This window comes from Botrytis porri, assembly GCF_014898465.1.
Source record: "Botrytis porri strain MUCL 3234 chromosome Unknown BPOR_002, whole genome shotgun sequence".
Classification (NCBI taxonomy): Eukaryota; Fungi; Ascomycota; class Leotiomycetes; order Helotiales; family Sclerotiniaceae; genus Botrytis; species Botrytis porri.
In genome coordinates, this window is record NW_024066076.1 from 2,725,013 (window position 1) to 2,741,401 (window position 16,389).

The following is a 16,389-nucleotide window of genomic DNA, read 5'->3' on the forward strand; positions in this document are numbered from 1 at the left end:
TATGATAGGTAATCTTACATAGCGGTATATATTATATATTTGATAAATTATCCATAACTTATCCACAATTTGGGGGAATTCTCTCTTCTTTCATTTGGCGCGCGGTTGAATTCCTGAATACTAACTTAAAAGTATCGAGTCCCTACTACGCAACTAGCCAGGTACTTTATGAACCTTTTTTTAAGGGTCGTCCGGGGATTTGCCTGGTCTTGAATGGCTCAGCTAGCTGCCTGTCGTGATAAAAGCTGAAGATTTTCCAAGTGTGATGCAAGAAGAAGAAGAAGAAGAAGAAGAAGATGATGATGATGATGGATTCAATAGCATGCATGGATCATATCAATTTATCACCAACCGGAAAAGAAAAAGCAAACATGCTTGCCATCTGAGATCTGACAAACCTACAAAGTCATGGGCGGATCACTCCACCACTTCATCTGTTCCAACCTTCTAGAATCTAGAATCTATATCAAATATATACAAGGCAACCCAATAGAGTCCCAACACTCCACGACAATCCTATTCTGGGAGTAATTTCCGTGTGTTGAAGGTTGAAGGTCTGTTGGAAACCTTTTTCGAGGATACACTTGAGAACATGAGGGTGATGACACTGATGACACTGATGAGCTTAGCATCCGTACTATTGGCGGGGTACTTGTAAACGTTATCGTCATTGGGTATCTTCGGGCTCAGCGCGCCCAATCAGTTAGTAACAGGATTCATCTCTTTTACGAAGGACGTTCTCCATCGTATATATATGTATATATGTATGTCTTTTAGTTGATATAAGACTCAATATACCTTACCTAGGTACTGCCAGGGTTATTCAACTGCGCCCGTGGGATGAGATCGAGGGGCTGAGATCGAGTGTTGGCTTTGCGGGAAAAATTGTATCACGAGAACAAATCATCGATAAGCCAATAAATCCTTCTGCTTTTCCTAATAAAATAAAATAAATAAAACAAAGTAAAATATCTGCTTCGTGGCGAGAATGTTAATACTTCCTAGGTACCCAAGTAAAATTACCCAGCCATTGTCAGTAAAGTTGAATCCCTTGTTACACCGTTCCAAATATTTCATAAGGCTATTGTTTTCCGGGATATCCTTCATAATGGTGATGAGCTGTTCGATGGAAGTTTTCCATAATTCGAATCTTCAGGAAACATGATGTCATATCGGTTTTGTAACTCCACTTGGTATACTGTTTCTACGATGTATTGATGCTGTCTAGTATCTCCAGCTACCTACCTAGGTATGTATTGATGCTCGGAAGTTCCTTGTTGACTTTACCATACACGCACGGGCACAGGAAAGAATTTGGACTCGGTCTTGCCCGCCCCCCTTTATTTGATTCTGGGGGAATTTGCTTAGAAGTTAGAACTGAGAAGTTAGCATCTGAAAGCTAGAAGCTAGAAAGCCATCAACCTTAAGGTAAGGCTCGGAGAGGCCCGAATCATGAGATCAAAATTCAAACTGTATTGGTGATAGTCTACAATGTAGAGTGTGTAGTGATCATTAGTCAAATGATGCTTGTTTTCTTTAGATCTGGAACTTGCCCGAATCATCATCTTCTTCTTCTTCTCTGCCAACATTTAGTATGCATCTTTGCATCCCCGCGAGTGGCTGTGTCGGAGTTCTGGCATTGAGGCTTGTACTTTCTGTCGCCAACGAAGATTCCTTCATGAACCCCTGCACAGAAATCTTGTATTGCTGCAGACATCACTTCATCGTACACCCAACACCCAACACCCAACACTCAAGTGAAATCTCTATCCATACACAAAAAGACACACGAATTTTGCGATCATTACTAAATGCTAAAATGTATCTAGAATTACAAGAGACTGTACTATGTCGAGTCTTGTGAAAAATGGGGTTTATCAAACGAAGGATTGGGTTCTATGTGCCGATGTTATATGTCTTACCTTTTCCTCCCAAGACCAGTTGAATTCTGTAACTGTTTCCTACCCATCCATCTTTGAAATAATACGACGATGGTTCCTTGGAAGAAATGAATCTCCGAAATATTGCTGTATACGTTTCTGTTTAAATCAAATCGAGATGTAGTTATCAAGAACTGGTGGATAATGTACTGCGTACCAGGTTGTCTTCAGAAAGATCATCTATGCGGAATGATTCGAAAGAAGGATCCAAGCGATATACTTCTATCCATGACCACCGAGAAATGATGGACATAAAATCGAAGCTGTTCAGTCATCTTGAACCAGTCTCTATGTTTGTTTGCTCGTCTATTTAGGACTGGAACATCTTCGTAACATACCAAGATCGAGTAGATTTCTGGTCTCGCAGCCAGACGAGGTCATGCGACGATAGCTAGCGCATCAAAGTATAGCAGAAAGCCCAATGCTACAACCACCACATCAGTGAATCTTTCTTATATTAGTGTCATCCAGAAGCGCAATTAAAGAAAGCCTTCCACCCCAAAATCCTAGCAATCACATAACACTCTCGTCCAATATTCGCCTATTCACGTGTTAGACACGTGCCACTCCAACATCAAGAAGTTTTGTTCCACATCTGGGGGCCTTTCTAACGTTTGCGATTGAGATATTTTTTAGATTTTGGAAACAGAACCGGAATTCTGCATACTTGCAGATCTCAAATGCGAAGTTTCAGGGGGTTTGCAAGGGAAACGGGGCTCGTCGTTTTTGTCTTTGTTTACTTTTGACTTTTTTTGGAGGATGTCGAGGTTATTTTGATGCCAAATTGACCTTGATGGATGGGCAGAATTCACCATTGAGAGCTTTCGTCGGGTGTGGGAAGTGAAGTTGTAGAGCTCGGACAGTAACCTGAATTGCGGGCGGTACGGGTGGATAGTGAATGAGTGAGTCCTGAGGAGACTTTGTTGCACATCTGAAGTTTCCAGTTAATGTACTCTTCTATCTCTTGGTCAAACTTCGTGTAAGTGACCCCGGTGGGTGACTGGGGTTTGGAATGCGCGTCTGAGGTGCTTTTGTAATATTGCGATCGTTCGCCTATTTGTAGATTTCTTGGGTTTCGCTTGAGTGTTCCAACTTCCATGGGAAGTGAAGTGTGGACATGATCTATATACACCTAGTATTTCATCCTAGTCATCCTGTGTATTAATAACATACGACTAGATAAAGGATGGTACCGCCATTGTTCCCATTTCATCTCATCGATTCCAGACATCTCATCCCATCTCACCCTTCAAAATTCACCCAGCTACACATCAGATCCCTTTTGTTGCACATCTGAATTTCACACCACAATGCGATCGGCCATCCATTGGTCCGAATCTCAGTTTCAACCTTTGCGCTCGATCCACTAGCTCCCCATAGGGCTCCCACAGCTACCATTAGCTCACAATACCTCAGCCCTACAAGATTTCCCCAGATTCCTCAAAATTTCAAAGAACCAATAACCTTCCGATCGCAAAGCTCAGGCCCCTTTGCGCTCGATTGCAAATTCCTGAGAGTCTATAATAGCCACTCATTCTTAGCGCTCTTTCCTATTTGGGTCCTGAAACTTTTCACTTTTTGCAGATGTGCAACAAAAGATTTGGAGGATCGGGGAATGCTTGAGATTGGTCGGTTGCTTACTTGGACCATGCGTAGGGCTGTGATGGCTGGTAGCTGCGGTGTATTCACTTTGTTTCGGGGGGCAGGGGAAGGTGAGGAGGTTTCAGGGCAGATTCCTCTGGTCTTGTCTCGTGGTCTGCGGCTTTTGGTTTTGTTGCATGTCTGTAGATTTGAATAGCTTCATGTTTGTTCCTGAGAGGGAGAGTTGATGTTTTGAATCTTGTGGTAGGAGGGGGAAGGACAGCATATGTCTGATGAAGTGTTAAAGGAAGGGGAAATCAATTTGTATGCTGTCGCTGGCGCCTATCTCGTCTCATCTTTGGATCTCATCTTCATCCTTGTTTCCTATTCATTCATTCACTTGTCAATTTCTATCTTATCTCATCCCATCTACTCAATTCTTCCAAAATCTTACTTCGCTATTGGCTACAGAATTCAACAAAAGTTTTGTTGCATGTCGCACTTTTCACTTTGATAGTCGGCTCTCATAAACGGCCGAGGAAAGCGAATTGTCCCCGTGAGATTTTGGTAATGTTTCATTAAAATCGTATTTTTTGTGCTAGAAAATCTTATTTTTGATATACAATTATTCATTGTGGTTTAAACAATCATAAAAGTGGATATGTTATTAGCTTTATCAAAACAATAACTATCCAGCTATATAATTCTCTATAAAATTAGTTCAGATTTATTAATAGAATTGGTGTTAGAATCTCATAGGAACAATCCGCTTTCTGGGAACATTCGGTTCCCCCAATCAGGAACCAAATGGCTGTTTATGAGAGCCCACTATTACACCCTTTTTATATCTTCTCAGAATACAAGTTCCAGTAGGCTAGGCTATTGGGATGTCTTTAATTGAATGATAAAGGGGCTGAATGTCAAGTCCTTTGGGCAATTGAAAGAATCAATAAATACCTGGGTAGTTGGCTGTCTTAGTATTTCATCTCAATCTTGAGGCTGTGGTCTAATGGTCGGATGATTAACGATGAACTTTAATTCGTTTGTTGATCAAGCTTCAGGCAAATTCAAATTGGCAACTTCGTATAATTCATCCAATAAGTTTGTTGGTTTACTTGAGCCTCACTTGCTCTTTTTAAGAATCTCTCGTCATCATCAAATTGTGGGGGCCAAGTACCGTCTTACCAAGTAGCAATGCTACCTAGGTTTATTTTGTATGATTCACGGCCTCTCAAAAGCAGAAAGGAGGCTGGCTATTACGATTTTATAGCCGAAGCAAATGGTTGCCTCTTAAAATTGTCTTGCCAATCAATTTCGACAAAGCTAACTGAATTTGATCATTGGGTGTAAGGAGCTTATCCACTGACGCTGCAGTAAGCAGCACCAGCCTATTTTAACTATCGAAATGTAATCCACATGAAATTCGAAGTGTCTAGAGCGCTTGTAGCCCTCAATACTTCTAGCAGTATCTACTTTTGATTCGAGGGCTTAATCTTATCAAGAAACTTGATTAAGTTTACCGAAGGATTCGAGTTACACATCGATTTTGTGAGGCTCAAGATGTTTCGTATGCGAGGCTTCTTTCTGGGCCTTTGGCTGATCATGAAGACATTCAAATTCAGATAACTATCCTAATCTAGACAATGATACAACGTATTGTTAGCCTTTCGTTCACATGTATCTGGAAGGTGTGGTTTGGAATCTGACAGCATGTGGTAAATATACATATAAAGGACTGCATAGTCTGCATACACGCATCTATGCTAATCATTTCATTTCGAGCCCCAAAGTGAACTAAGCCCATCTTCCTCTTGCCCCACATGAATGTCATCACACGATTTCCACGCATGTATCTCTTTTATCTCCTCTCCATACCATCAGTCCTCGCGGACAACACTCAAAGGAACGCCTTCACCGCCGAAGCCTCGTGTTATTCCCTCCCATATGGTGGGTGGGGCTTCTTCTCCCACATTCTCACATATTACACCGTCATTGTCATATGTTGCCACAAGAGACCCGCCACACCATGGATAGACTCTACTCCAGACAGTACATGGAACAGGCGATTGCGATAGTAAAGCTTCTCTTTACACTCGTACCAGTCATCAAAACCATGGTTACATGTAACCACGCCTGGTGCACCTCCCCTCGATACATCATCCCATCTCGCGAAAATCAAACTTACTATAAATTCCTCAGGCAATTCGAAACCATCGCAGCGATGAAATTAGCTCTCTCGCTCACTTCAGGCTTCATCGCTATCTTCCCATCTCTCTGGTGGCTACTCCTCTATCTCCCCGGTACCATCTCGCTTGCCTCATCTAATTTCTCGTCGCGAATGAGCACCATCACTGCGGTGTTCGGAGGCGTGGGGTTAGCAATCTCAATCGCAACTGTAATTATCTTTTGGCTTTTTCTCTCGGGTAGCGGAAGAAATCCTTTTGGAACGGGTGCACTGATTGGACTTAGTGGATATGCGTCTTTTGTGCCCATTTGTTTGGGTTTCGGCGCGCTGTATTCGGATTGGGAGTTGGCGATTGCGGCAAATAATTTGATGGGGTATCCATCTGGTGCGTCGAAGAGCGTGCAGGCGTTGTGGGTTTTGTGTATGATTGGGAAGAGATTGAATTTGTTGACGATTTGAAGGAGTGGGTTTGTTAATGTGAGTGGTTGTGGGAAGGAGGAATATCTCATGATTGTGATGGGTTTTGGTATGCTAATTCAAAGAAGTACTCTTCTGGGTCAATATTCATGAATAAAGCTGTCATTAATTTGAGACTCATTCAGGCATTCGTTTAGCTCATTGAAACAAGGATCTGGAAACACAGATGTGCAATGAAATCTTTGCAAAGCTATAATCTCATGTGTTTTGCCAATACATATCTTCACTCAAAGTTTAAAGCGAAGATGTTGCGGGGGGAGAATTCCTGGTGAGTGGTCAGAATGAAGGTGAATTCAGGAGTATCCCAAGCAAACTTAATCAAACACGCTCCTCATTACATGTCAATTCTCCTCAATTCTCCTCAATACTTCAATCCCCCCATGATTCCTCATCCCTTCTCTTCCGCTCACTCAACCCATAAACCCTTCTCCTTATGCCACCCCTCGATACTAAACTCCCCATACCCCTCATAAACCTTCTTCTTTCCCTCCGGCCACCTCACATATTCCGGCTTACTATCCCCTTTCACACAAACCATTTCTTCCGCAATCGGTAATTCCGTATCAATTGCACTTGCAAAAGGATGAATTAGCTCCGGCCATGTTTTATCCCAGAGCCAGAGCATCGATGCACATTCGCTACAGAAATTGCGTTCGGATGTGCATTTTTTGGCGGTGGGTTTGCCACGATCGGCGGTTGCCGTGTATTTTCTGAGAAGATTTAGATATCAAGGGAAGGGGGAGGGGGAAGAGAGGAGTACTTGATGTGTTCTTTGCCCTTGGTAATCTCGAGGGTAGAGGCTATACCGCCTAGATTAACGCATCCACCATATCCCCCACATTTGCGACAGATGGAACAAGCACAAAGTTGGTATGGAACGGGAGTCTGGGATTGGAGAGAAAACTCTACGAGGCCGCATTGGCAGCTTCCTTCTAGTTTCCTGAGATGGATATTAGCACCGTGTTTCAGAGCTTTGAAGAGGGGTAATCTGAACGGGGACTTGCATTGGCATTTTGAGTGTTTGGGGTGATATATGAGGTGAGTTAATAGATAGGCTACTTATAAGTAGGACAACTTTTTACAAGAATATTAATTTCTCAATACAAATGTTTCGTTTTCTACTCAAGTAGTTGTCATCAATGTTGACCCCTCATTAGAGCTCCAATAGCTTACGTCATAAATCCGGGGTTAAAATATCGGAACAATAGAAAATCCTTCTCCGACCAGGTCCATCCAAATTATCGATAACATCGGATCATTTTAACGGCAAATACACATCAATAATCATGAGTACATTTGGAAGCCCGGGTGGGCGTATGGTCAATAACAAACCTTCGCCGTATGTTACTCTCACGATTCTCCAGTTTGTGATGTATTCTGGCAAAGAGATAACTAACAATTGGATTGGGAATACAGACCAGAAAGAGGAAGTTTTCCATTGGATCATGATGGTATGGTTTACTTTTCTCTCTTGAATACGAATTCACGAGTGCGCAAATGGAAAGGGTTTTGGAACTTGGAATGACAGAACGATATACTAATGCGACAATGCGACTACAGGTGAATGCAAATCAGTAATGCAAAGTTATCTCAATTGTATGAAGAAAGTTCGAGGCATGAATGATCCAGAATGTAGGGATCTGGCGAAATCATATTTGTCCTGTCGGATGGATAGGTGGGTCACTGGCTTTCATACATATCTTGGGTTGGAAATTGGGATTTGGATGAGGGTTTAAGATATTGAGGACTAATGATTGGGGCGTGCTGCAGGAATTTAATGGCAAAGGACGAATTCAAGAACTTGGGCTTCGCAGAAGAGACCTCAGAGACGAAGGGTGCGGATAAGAAGGATGATGTAAAAGAGGGTGGCGACGATGCGAACAAACATAAGAATGAGCTAAGGTGGTGAGGGTGGTTGTGGATCGGTTCGAGGCGAGTTTAAAAGAAACGAATGAAATTTTGGGGGAAAGTGAGAGGTTTCTTATCATCTTCTGTAAAACTACAGCATTGGGTCGGCGTTTTTGGGGGGGGGGGGGGCTGTGGGATGGATGTCTGTCAAAACGTTCGAATTAAATTATACGGAGATTCATTTCCGCACATGCAAGAGAATATTGTTTCAGCTACAGCGTTATTCTGGTGCTGGTAGTCGCGTCTCAATATCATTTCTACTCCAAATATCAATATCACTCATGTGTTTCTTTGGAATTGACGATCCCATTGGGTCTAGATTCCAGCCATCATATTTATGATCTGCTATATTGCCTAACAAGTCGTGGTTTCAAACACGATACTTTCAAGTACGAGACCGTCGACAAGTGTAGACGATAAATGTTGCCTTGACAAAAACCCTGCCATGTGGAGTTGAAGGACAAAGTATGTGCTTCTCCATTTCCGTCATCTCCAGCAAGCGATCTTCCACGAGACAGCTCAAGAGGTATATCGAAGGACCCTATAAAGTATTATGTAAGTCTGATCAAATAGATTTACTTAGGAATGAAAAACATGTTTAGAGTACTGAATAATTACCAGGACTATTTCTCCCAATTTTCAGTTTGCAACAACATGTTTTGGATAGATTTGCCAGCTGAACAAACCGTCGACATTCGAGTGACATATTGAATAACCATATTCAATTACAATTTTTCGGATTTTGTTCTATGGTCTTAGAATACTATGTATTCTTGGTGGAGCAACAACAGGTCTAATAAATTATGCAAAAATGGAGTGTTAGTGAAGCGTGCAATATTTATGGTGAAGAGGGGACACCACTCCCAATTACTCTCGGGGCAGCCCTATCTATCAAAACGACACCAAATAGACAAACTCCAATAACAATGGATCAATGAAACTTCCACCCAAATTCCCAGAATGAACATAACTAAGCTTGCCGTGGTGGTGGGTGGCTCTTGACGATGCGACGATAGCAAATGAGCAGTCCCAGACTTAACTGCTCTTTGATAATGGTTTACGAGCATGCTCCGTATGATTCCTGGCATTCTTTGGTCTAGAAACCCGCGTATCACTCCTCGATTCTCTGCTCTGTTCCTGAGGATTATCTATCGCAAGAATAGATAGTGCTTCCTCATGTTTTGCTTTGAGTTTCAAAGAACTTGAAAGAAGTTCCTGTACTACTTTCTTCTTATCCTCGTTCTTCTGACAATCATCTGATTTCAAAATTCCACTATATCGATCTAAGGTGAGCCGTAAATACACCCCGATTGTCTTCATTGTTCTCGTTGTCTCCGATGTCTCCGATGAACTCCCTGGAACATCTTTCGATAAGTCATCATGAGCTTTTACATTACCTCCTCTTTGCATCGGTTCTTCTCCCTTGAGATCTTTTTCTTCCTTTTTGATATCTTCTGATTGGTGTTTTGAGATTTCACGAGATATCTCTTACATCGTTTAACATCAGTTCCTACCGGGCCTAGCCCAGATAGCCGTTCATCGGTCTTGCGTAACTCTTCTAGTTTTCCCTCTGCATCCTGTAAGAGAATGCCGACGTCTCCCGCCAATCTAGACATGGTTGCATACTGGCCGATGGTGCGTCTAAGATTGCTCTCGCTTGTAGTTTTGAAGGTCACGTCATATGGAGGTCTTTTGTGGTTGTCTCGAGATGAAGCTCTTGAACCTCCTCTAGGTGCCTCTTTTTGATCATCTCGATCGTGTCTCTTCTTTTTAGATTCGTCGTCTTTGCGACGAAAGGGGTTGTTGGTAAAAATTGTTTTGCTCCCCAAAAATAAGGATCTTTAATGCAATGAACTGAAAGGGCTTGAAAAATAGTTTATGTACACGGCTAAATTTAAGATTTAACTGCGTTCGAGGTCTTTTAATTATTGAATCGTCTATGCATATGTTCTAACAGATTCTGACAGTGTTGGGAACGAATTTCAGGAACTAAACTTTCTAGAGGTATATACACCGATGCCTAAGTCTATAACACAACCTTGAGACTTTCTCATGAGCGGCTACCGTGGTTTGTTGCCGCCTGCGCTTGTGGCCCCCTTGAGGTCGCTTATGGCCGATCGCTAGATTACAGCGGTACACAGGAGTGGGTTAAAGGAATAGTTATTGCCATGGAAAAACATATCGAAGCATGCAGACTCGTTGACTAGAAAAATATGAAATAAAAAGGTGTGGTAGTCTGCGAAGGATTTGCAGCTACGAGAGGTTAGAAAATTAAGGACGTGGGTACCGTGTTATTGGAGTTGAGAAGGGGACGGAAATCCACTCCTCAAAATTTAATACACACACAGTATCTTATTCTTAAAATGAAACTCAAATGATAAATCTATTCGATAAATGTACACAGATACAGCATACAAACTTACAAAGCTTGAACGGTGCACCTTAAGATCCAGACGACTTCGTGCCGACAACATATACTTTTTCCAGGGAAGTCGATGCCAAAGATTGATGAATGCATCTACAGAACAGGAAAGAAAGTGCGAGAGGATAGGCGGTTTCACTTGTTGAATCCGCTGCCTGAAGACCCTGAAGTTAAATTCATGCCTTTTGGGAGATTAATCTGACACCTTTTTGGCGACCAATGCGGGCTCCTCAATCTGGTAGTTATGCCATTACCGCCCAGCCTCTTGAAAGAATAATGAGGTGAAATGAGGTTACTGATAGGTAGGAGCTGGCCTCTGTTGTGCCACGGCCATTGTTCAAGGCAATCTCAGACATATTAGATATGCCTCATGTTGATAGTACGAGCACGGTGATAATTTAAAATTTAGTGAAAGAGCTACAGACGTTTGAGCTGGAGCTCTTGGTAAAAAGATAATCAACAAACAGTTACCACGCTGTAAAATTATAACAGTCGTTGCTTTCAGTTTGCATCCTGCCATAGGTGGTATACCTTGACCATTGCGCTATATTGTAATTTGGTGAATTGTAAACTAGGTCCTGAATATAAGATGTAACTTGAAGAACTCTTTCCTATGACGAAACAGATAGGAGGGAGAGGCACTAGTATAAGGTACACAGGCTTTTGGTTGCAGAGTTAGCTGAGCTGGAGTCAATTAGGTGTTGTCATTAATAAAGTTTGTTCACGCCACTGTCTATACGCATTCTTCTCATAGAATACTAATCATAGCAATAGGAATCTACTCACTAGTTTACTCATCTCACGAGTTCCTCCTTAATGCCAAGATCTCACTCAACTTTACAACCCCCTTTCCACCCCACCCTGCAACACCGCTCTCCACCTCTGGTCTAACCTGCACATACCATCCCCAAGCCCTCCTATCTAACTCCTCCTTTCCAATATGCTTCACCCAACTCACAAATAACAAATCTAGTGCTCCCATCAGCAATCCTAGATTGTCTTCTTTTTCTTCAGTTAACGCTTTCGCAGTTTTCTTCTTTTTACCCTTCCCTTTCTCATCATTTTCATCCACGGGAGGCGAAGCAAAGGCATTCAGGATATATTTTCTCGCCCCCTCTGGCCTATGAATCGGTATACTTCCTCCACCCGACGAACTAATAGCTTCAATATCTAATCCCCATAATTGTTCTCCCCCTCTGATGTTTCCTGCGACTCTTAAGCGTTGTGACAATGCGTCATTAGAAACTTGTGTCATGATCCGCCAGCGGTCAGGTCCTAACATAACACCTCCATACCATCTTGAGACAACTAGCAGAACCCCAACTATATTATTATTTTGAAGCACTCGAAGGATGTGTTTACCGCCACCTGATTCACCATCGTCTTTACAGTCTTCGATGATTCCATGTTCACCTTGGACACGGAAGGCTGTAATATTATGGCTTGCATCCGAGATGGATGTATCCTCAAGAAGGGTTTGAAGATGGGTGCGAGCTTGACTGGATGAAGATACAGATATCGAGCGAGCAATAAACGTTGAGCCCTTAGATGTTATGGGTGTAGAAACGGCCCATTCATCGTTCGAATTGCTTTGAACCGCAAGAGTGTCTTCTTCCTGCTTAATTCCACTCTCTCCTTTGACATTCTCCGGCTCATCATAGCCTCCTCTCTTCAAAACGCCGATCTCCCTCCCCATGATCTTTACCTTAGGCCATCCTTTCCCTTCATCCTCATCCTTTCCTTTCCCTTTCAGACCTAGGCTCTCTGCTTTACTCCTACTATTCGCACTAACCAGCGCCTGTGCCAAACTCAATCTCCCACTTAATCCCTGCCTCGGCATCGTATACTTCAGTAATTGCAATGTCCATGCCAATACCAACGGTGCTCGATTCGTATAAATAGTTGTCTTCTCAATCCTCTCTTCATCCCTCACACTCTCTGGTAGCTCCAGACTCTTCTCTAATTCCTCCTCTGTTTGTTCAACTGGCAAAGAATATGCCGATTCGAATGTTTTAACGCGTTTCGTCGCTCCTTTACTTGTGGCATCAGTCTCGCTGGCGGATCGTTTTCTTGTCGTTTTACTAGCATTTTTACAAGCAGTAATCAGAGACTTTGCAGCTTTCTCATCCAGAGAAAGCGCGGACTGGAGGGTATCAACAGGCGTGGATGCGACGGCTGAAATAGAGGGGTTTATGGATGCGATTTGTAGGGCTTTGACCCGTTGCATTGCTGTAAGCATTGGAACTTTATTGCGGCCTGTTGTGAGAAGACGGAGGAGATCTTGCATGTCAGCTTGGGAAGCCATTGTGTCCGGTGATGTTGCGTGTGGTCGAGTTGTAGTGTATGGCGCAGATAGAGGTTTGTGAGCTTGATTGTTTGCGACAGCAATGAGGGTATTCAGAGTGGAACTTCATATCAGGTTGTGTATGCTTTGATAGTTCATTATTATTAAAGCTCTAGTTTGGTCAATTTTTATCAATTTTGTGAGACCTTCAATCTTTGCCACTTCTCAGCGTCGCTCAGGTAAGAACATAATTGCAGTCCAATTCCTGAGATTACGATCAGGAACTGACAGAGCTCCTCACCGGGAGTTAATCACAAGCCCAGTGCAGGGGTTCCTTGGAGCCCGACGTCATTATCACCCAAGCGTTGTCTTGTAAACATCGCCCATGAACCTCACAGCTGAACGCGCTTTCACGTCAAACTACACTCCAAAGACTTTCATGTTCTCATTTTAGTTTCCATCACAAATAATGTAATGCGATAACAAGTCCACGCATCAAAATGGTAATTATTCCCAATCTCATCGCCGCGCACCAGTTTCTTTCCTACAAACTTATTACATTCCTCATTCTCAGATTGCTAACCATACACCTGCGAGTAGGATACCATGATTCGTAAGCCGATTGCGATCGCGACCTCGAAACCGGCGCGCAAAACATACCTCAATACTATATTATTCCTTTCGACGTCACTTGTGTTGTTTGGGTTTGCTGTGGTAGCTTATGCGGGGTTTTATTGGAGCTGGGTGCCAGCGCTTGGGGTGGAAAGGAGGGTTTGGTTGCAATTTGCGTGCGTATTCCGTTTCATTTGAGAAGCCCCTGTGTGTGTCATTGCTATGGTCGTAATGAACCAATGACTACGAGATATTCTAACGCAGGAACAAACGCAGACCAGGCCAGCATCCTCATGGCATCGTACCCCTCGACAATTCCCTTGTAACACGTCAAGAATACGATATTCAACTGGAACTACACATGCCACGTTCTCCACTCAATTTGAACGCCGGAAACTTTATGATCCATGTAAATTTCCTTGGACCTAATTATAAAACCCCTAGCTTGATGCCAGGCGTCGAACATCTATTGCCTCTTTCAAGAATCACTAAGAATGAAGATGTACTCTTCTCGTCTCGGCGACCTACAATTCTGACATACGAAAGTGAATTGGTATCTGGATTGGGCAAGCTGGTAAATGCACCACTGTATGTGCTTGGGTGGAAGAGAGAAGACGAAAAAATCACCGCGGAAATGGCGGAAGGTGTTAGTTTTCCAAGAGGAAACAAGAACATACCAAGTGCAGTGGAAGTGGTCATCGAGAAAGACTCGGGCGAAGTACAAATATATGGATGTAGAATATTTATAAGAGCGAAATTAAGTGGCCTGCGGTGGTGGATGTGGAATTGGAGAATTAGCACTGCCATCATCGTGGTGGGCGCGTTTTGGGGGGCGGAAATGCTAGGGTGTATTGTTGGGTGGGCAATCCTGAAGTTATGTTTTGGAGGAAGGGAGAAAGAAAGGGTTGGAAAGGGACAAGAGATTGAAAAGAGTGAAGATGCAATCAAAGAAGAGGCAACGGATGATGAGCCAGATCTTTCAGATACTCCGAGAACATTCCCGACTGTAAGGGGTCAAATGCCATTGATATATCCACCAGTAGGCATCAAGAAAGAAGAGGATGAGGAAGATAAAACATTGGAAGAAGCGGTGATTCTGCCTCTTGGAGGGGATGCGGACGATGAAGACGAAGACGGGGAAGGCAGTTGGCAAGCTGGTAGGAGAAGTGATTCTGGCCTGGGCACAAGTTTTAGTGAAGGTGGTACTGGAGGCACGGCCCGGCTCACTCGAAGGAGAAGTCGAGGTGGTCAGGCGAACGGATTGTGAAATTGCTCAAAGAGTTGGCGTATTGGGTTGGATAGATGAAATGGAGATACCCTTAATTGTAACATTTTAGTGATCATAGGCCGGTAGGGAGATTCGGAGTTTGGGGCAGGTTCGAGAATTTGATCTACTTCTGACATTAGTTTACCGTGTATTCCTAATGGCAAGTGTTGCATATGAATCTCAAATTTTGGCGTTCACAGCCTTACTATATTATCAACTTAAGTTTCACTACTCTCACCGTCTAAGCAGACAAAGTAACGAATTCTCGAATGAGGGTATCATGACCCAAGTTAAGAATTCGAAGTAAGACTCTCATTCATTGTACTCTCCTTAGACTAAGCAGTTCCAGTCCCGTCTTTTTTTAGCGAGAGTTGAACGTGGCAGCGGTAAAATATCATTGCCATTGAAGCTACAATTGTGATTATCAATGTGCTTTGAGGACAAATAAATGATATCAACAAGAACACTTTGTACCATGAGCGAAATTTGCTTACAATTACATGTCTTCGCAACTTCAATTCAACCAAGAGATAGTGCGATTTAGATTCAAGACACAGAAACATCACCAACAGCCTCCTCCATCGCAGCACACTCACCCACCACATGACCCAACACCCCCGTCACCGGATCATACCCTCCAAAAGCAATCCCCACCGTCTGCGCCGTCACCTCCAAGCCCTCGGGCACCACCTCCCCATTAGCCCACATCAACCTCTCAATCATGCCCGCCAAACTCGCCAGATTCGTTTGCGTCCCTCCTCTTCTCCACCCCTCCCTATACGGCAACCGTTCCTCCTCAAAAAACACCCTCACCCACTCTACATCCGCGATTCCCTCGATCGGATCCCCCAGCGTACTTAAATATAACGCCGTTTCTCCATAGCTTAATACGAAATGCTGAGCTGAATATGAGAAATGTGGATCGTGCTCCTCTTCATATTTCACACGTGCGTATTTGGCGGCTGCGGCGACGGGGATGGATGTTTGGGGATAGGTGAAAAATGAGAGGAATTGGTTGAAGATTGTTTGGTTGAATGAGTAATCGTCGTGGTTTGCAGAGGAGTAGTAGTCCGCGCGGGAAAGAGATCCGTCGTGTTCGATGGGAAAGTTGTGTTCGTTTAGATCGTCGAGGTTGAAGGATGTAGCGAGGAGACGGCCTTGGACTGATAGCAGACCGGCGGTGCCGATAGCAGTGGCGAAATCGGCACCCACGCTAGATTAGGGATTAGATTTACAGTGATTAATGTATTGTACAGTTTGGAGAAAATGGACGAGACTTGATGCGACAAAGAGAAATCATACTTCAAAGCAGCATCTAACGCGGTGATAACATTAGGGATCGTAATCCCTTTCCTATTATACGGGAGAAATCCATGATTGGCGAGGGAGTTCATCGCAGGACATGGAGAACGAACATCACCTGGACCAGGTGGTGACCAAGTCGTGAAGCTCCCTTGAGCATGTGCACGAAAAACTGGCAACACTGCTGTCAAGAAGATTATGCTACCAAACATTAGGTATGAAGAACGAGAACTAATACTAGAAGAGAATCAATATGAGTGCGGAAATAAGAATAGGGAAATGTATGGGCATCGATAACATGTAGGTTTTGTAAAAGCATCCCTCATCAGGTCCTCGAGGTCTAACTGACAAGTTGATCACCCTTTCTTTCCCAGCCCGTCCAGTAGATATATATTATGTTTGTGAATATCT

The 16,389-nt window shown here is 43.3% G+C and overlaps 7 protein-coding genes across 7 annotated transcripts; 2 read left to right on the forward strand and 5 right to left on the reverse strand.

Moving 5' to 3' along the window:
* Positions 1-5,810: 5,810 nt before the first annotated feature.
* EAF01_001801 (uncharacterized protein) lies at positions 5,811-6,215 on the reverse strand (the record flags this gene model as incomplete). The annotated part of the gene is made up of 1 exon (XM_038910051.1): positions 5,811-6,215. One exon carries the CDS (start codon positions 6,213-6,215, stop codon positions 5,811-5,813), a length of 405 nt encoding a protein of 134 aa, XP_038774863.1.
* Positions 6,216-6,589: 374 nt separating this feature from the next.
* Positions 6,590-7,195, reverse strand: EAF01_001802 (uncharacterized protein; the record flags this gene model as incomplete). The annotated part of the gene is made up of 3 exons (XM_038910052.1): positions 6,590-6,893; positions 6,944-7,123; positions 7,188-7,195. 3 exons carry the CDS (start codon positions 7,193-7,195, stop codon positions 6,590-6,592), a joined length of 492 nt encoding a protein of 163 aa, XP_038774864.1.
* A 274-nt stretch (positions 7,196-7,469) lies between these two features.
* Positions 7,470-8,092, forward strand: EAF01_001803 (uncharacterized protein; the record flags this gene model as incomplete). The annotated part of the gene is made up of 4 exons (XM_038910053.1): positions 7,470-7,522; positions 7,600-7,634; positions 7,744-7,858; positions 7,954-8,092. The coding sequence occupies 4 exons, from the start codon at positions 7,470-7,472 to the stop codon at positions 8,090-8,092; spliced, it is 342 nt and encodes a 113-aa protein (XP_038774865.1).
* Positions 8,093-9,126: 1,034 nt separating this feature from the next.
* Positions 9,127-10,847, reverse strand: EAF01_001804 (uncharacterized protein; the record flags this gene model as incomplete). The annotated part of the gene is made up of 3 exons (XM_038910054.1): positions 9,127-9,542; positions 9,584-9,930; positions 10,810-10,847. The coding sequence occupies 3 exons, from the start codon at positions 10,845-10,847 to the stop codon at positions 9,127-9,129; spliced, it is 801 nt and encodes a 266-aa protein (XP_038774866.1).
* Positions 10,848-11,312: 465 nt separating this feature from the next.
* Positions 11,313-12,818, reverse strand: EAF01_001805 (uncharacterized protein; the record flags this gene model as incomplete). The annotated part of the gene is made up of 1 exon (XM_038910055.1): positions 11,313-12,818. The coding sequence occupies one exon, from the start codon at positions 12,816-12,818 to the stop codon at positions 11,313-11,315; it is 1,506 nt and encodes a 501-aa protein (XP_038774867.1).
* A 378-nt stretch (positions 12,819-13,196) lies between these two features.
* On the forward strand, positions 13,197-14,895 carry EAF01_001806 (uncharacterized protein). The gene is made up of 3 exons (XM_038910056.1): positions 13,197-13,300; positions 13,398-13,585; positions 13,686-14,895. Exons 1-3 carry the CDS (start codon positions 13,298-13,300, stop codon positions 14,674-14,676), a joined length of 1,182 nt encoding a protein of 393 aa, XP_038774868.1. The 5' UTR covers positions 13,197-13,297; the 3' UTR covers positions 14,677-14,895.
* A 327-nt stretch (positions 14,896-15,222) lies between these two features.
* Positions 15,223-16,190, reverse strand: EAF01_001807 (uncharacterized protein; the record flags this gene model as incomplete). Its single annotated transcript, XM_038910057.1, has 2 exons — positions 15,223-15,889; positions 15,979-16,190. The coding sequence occupies 2 exons, from the start codon at positions 16,188-16,190 to the stop codon at positions 15,223-15,225; spliced, it is 879 nt and encodes a 292-aa protein (XP_038774869.1).
* Between the last annotated feature and the right edge of the window lie 199 nt (positions 16,191-16,389).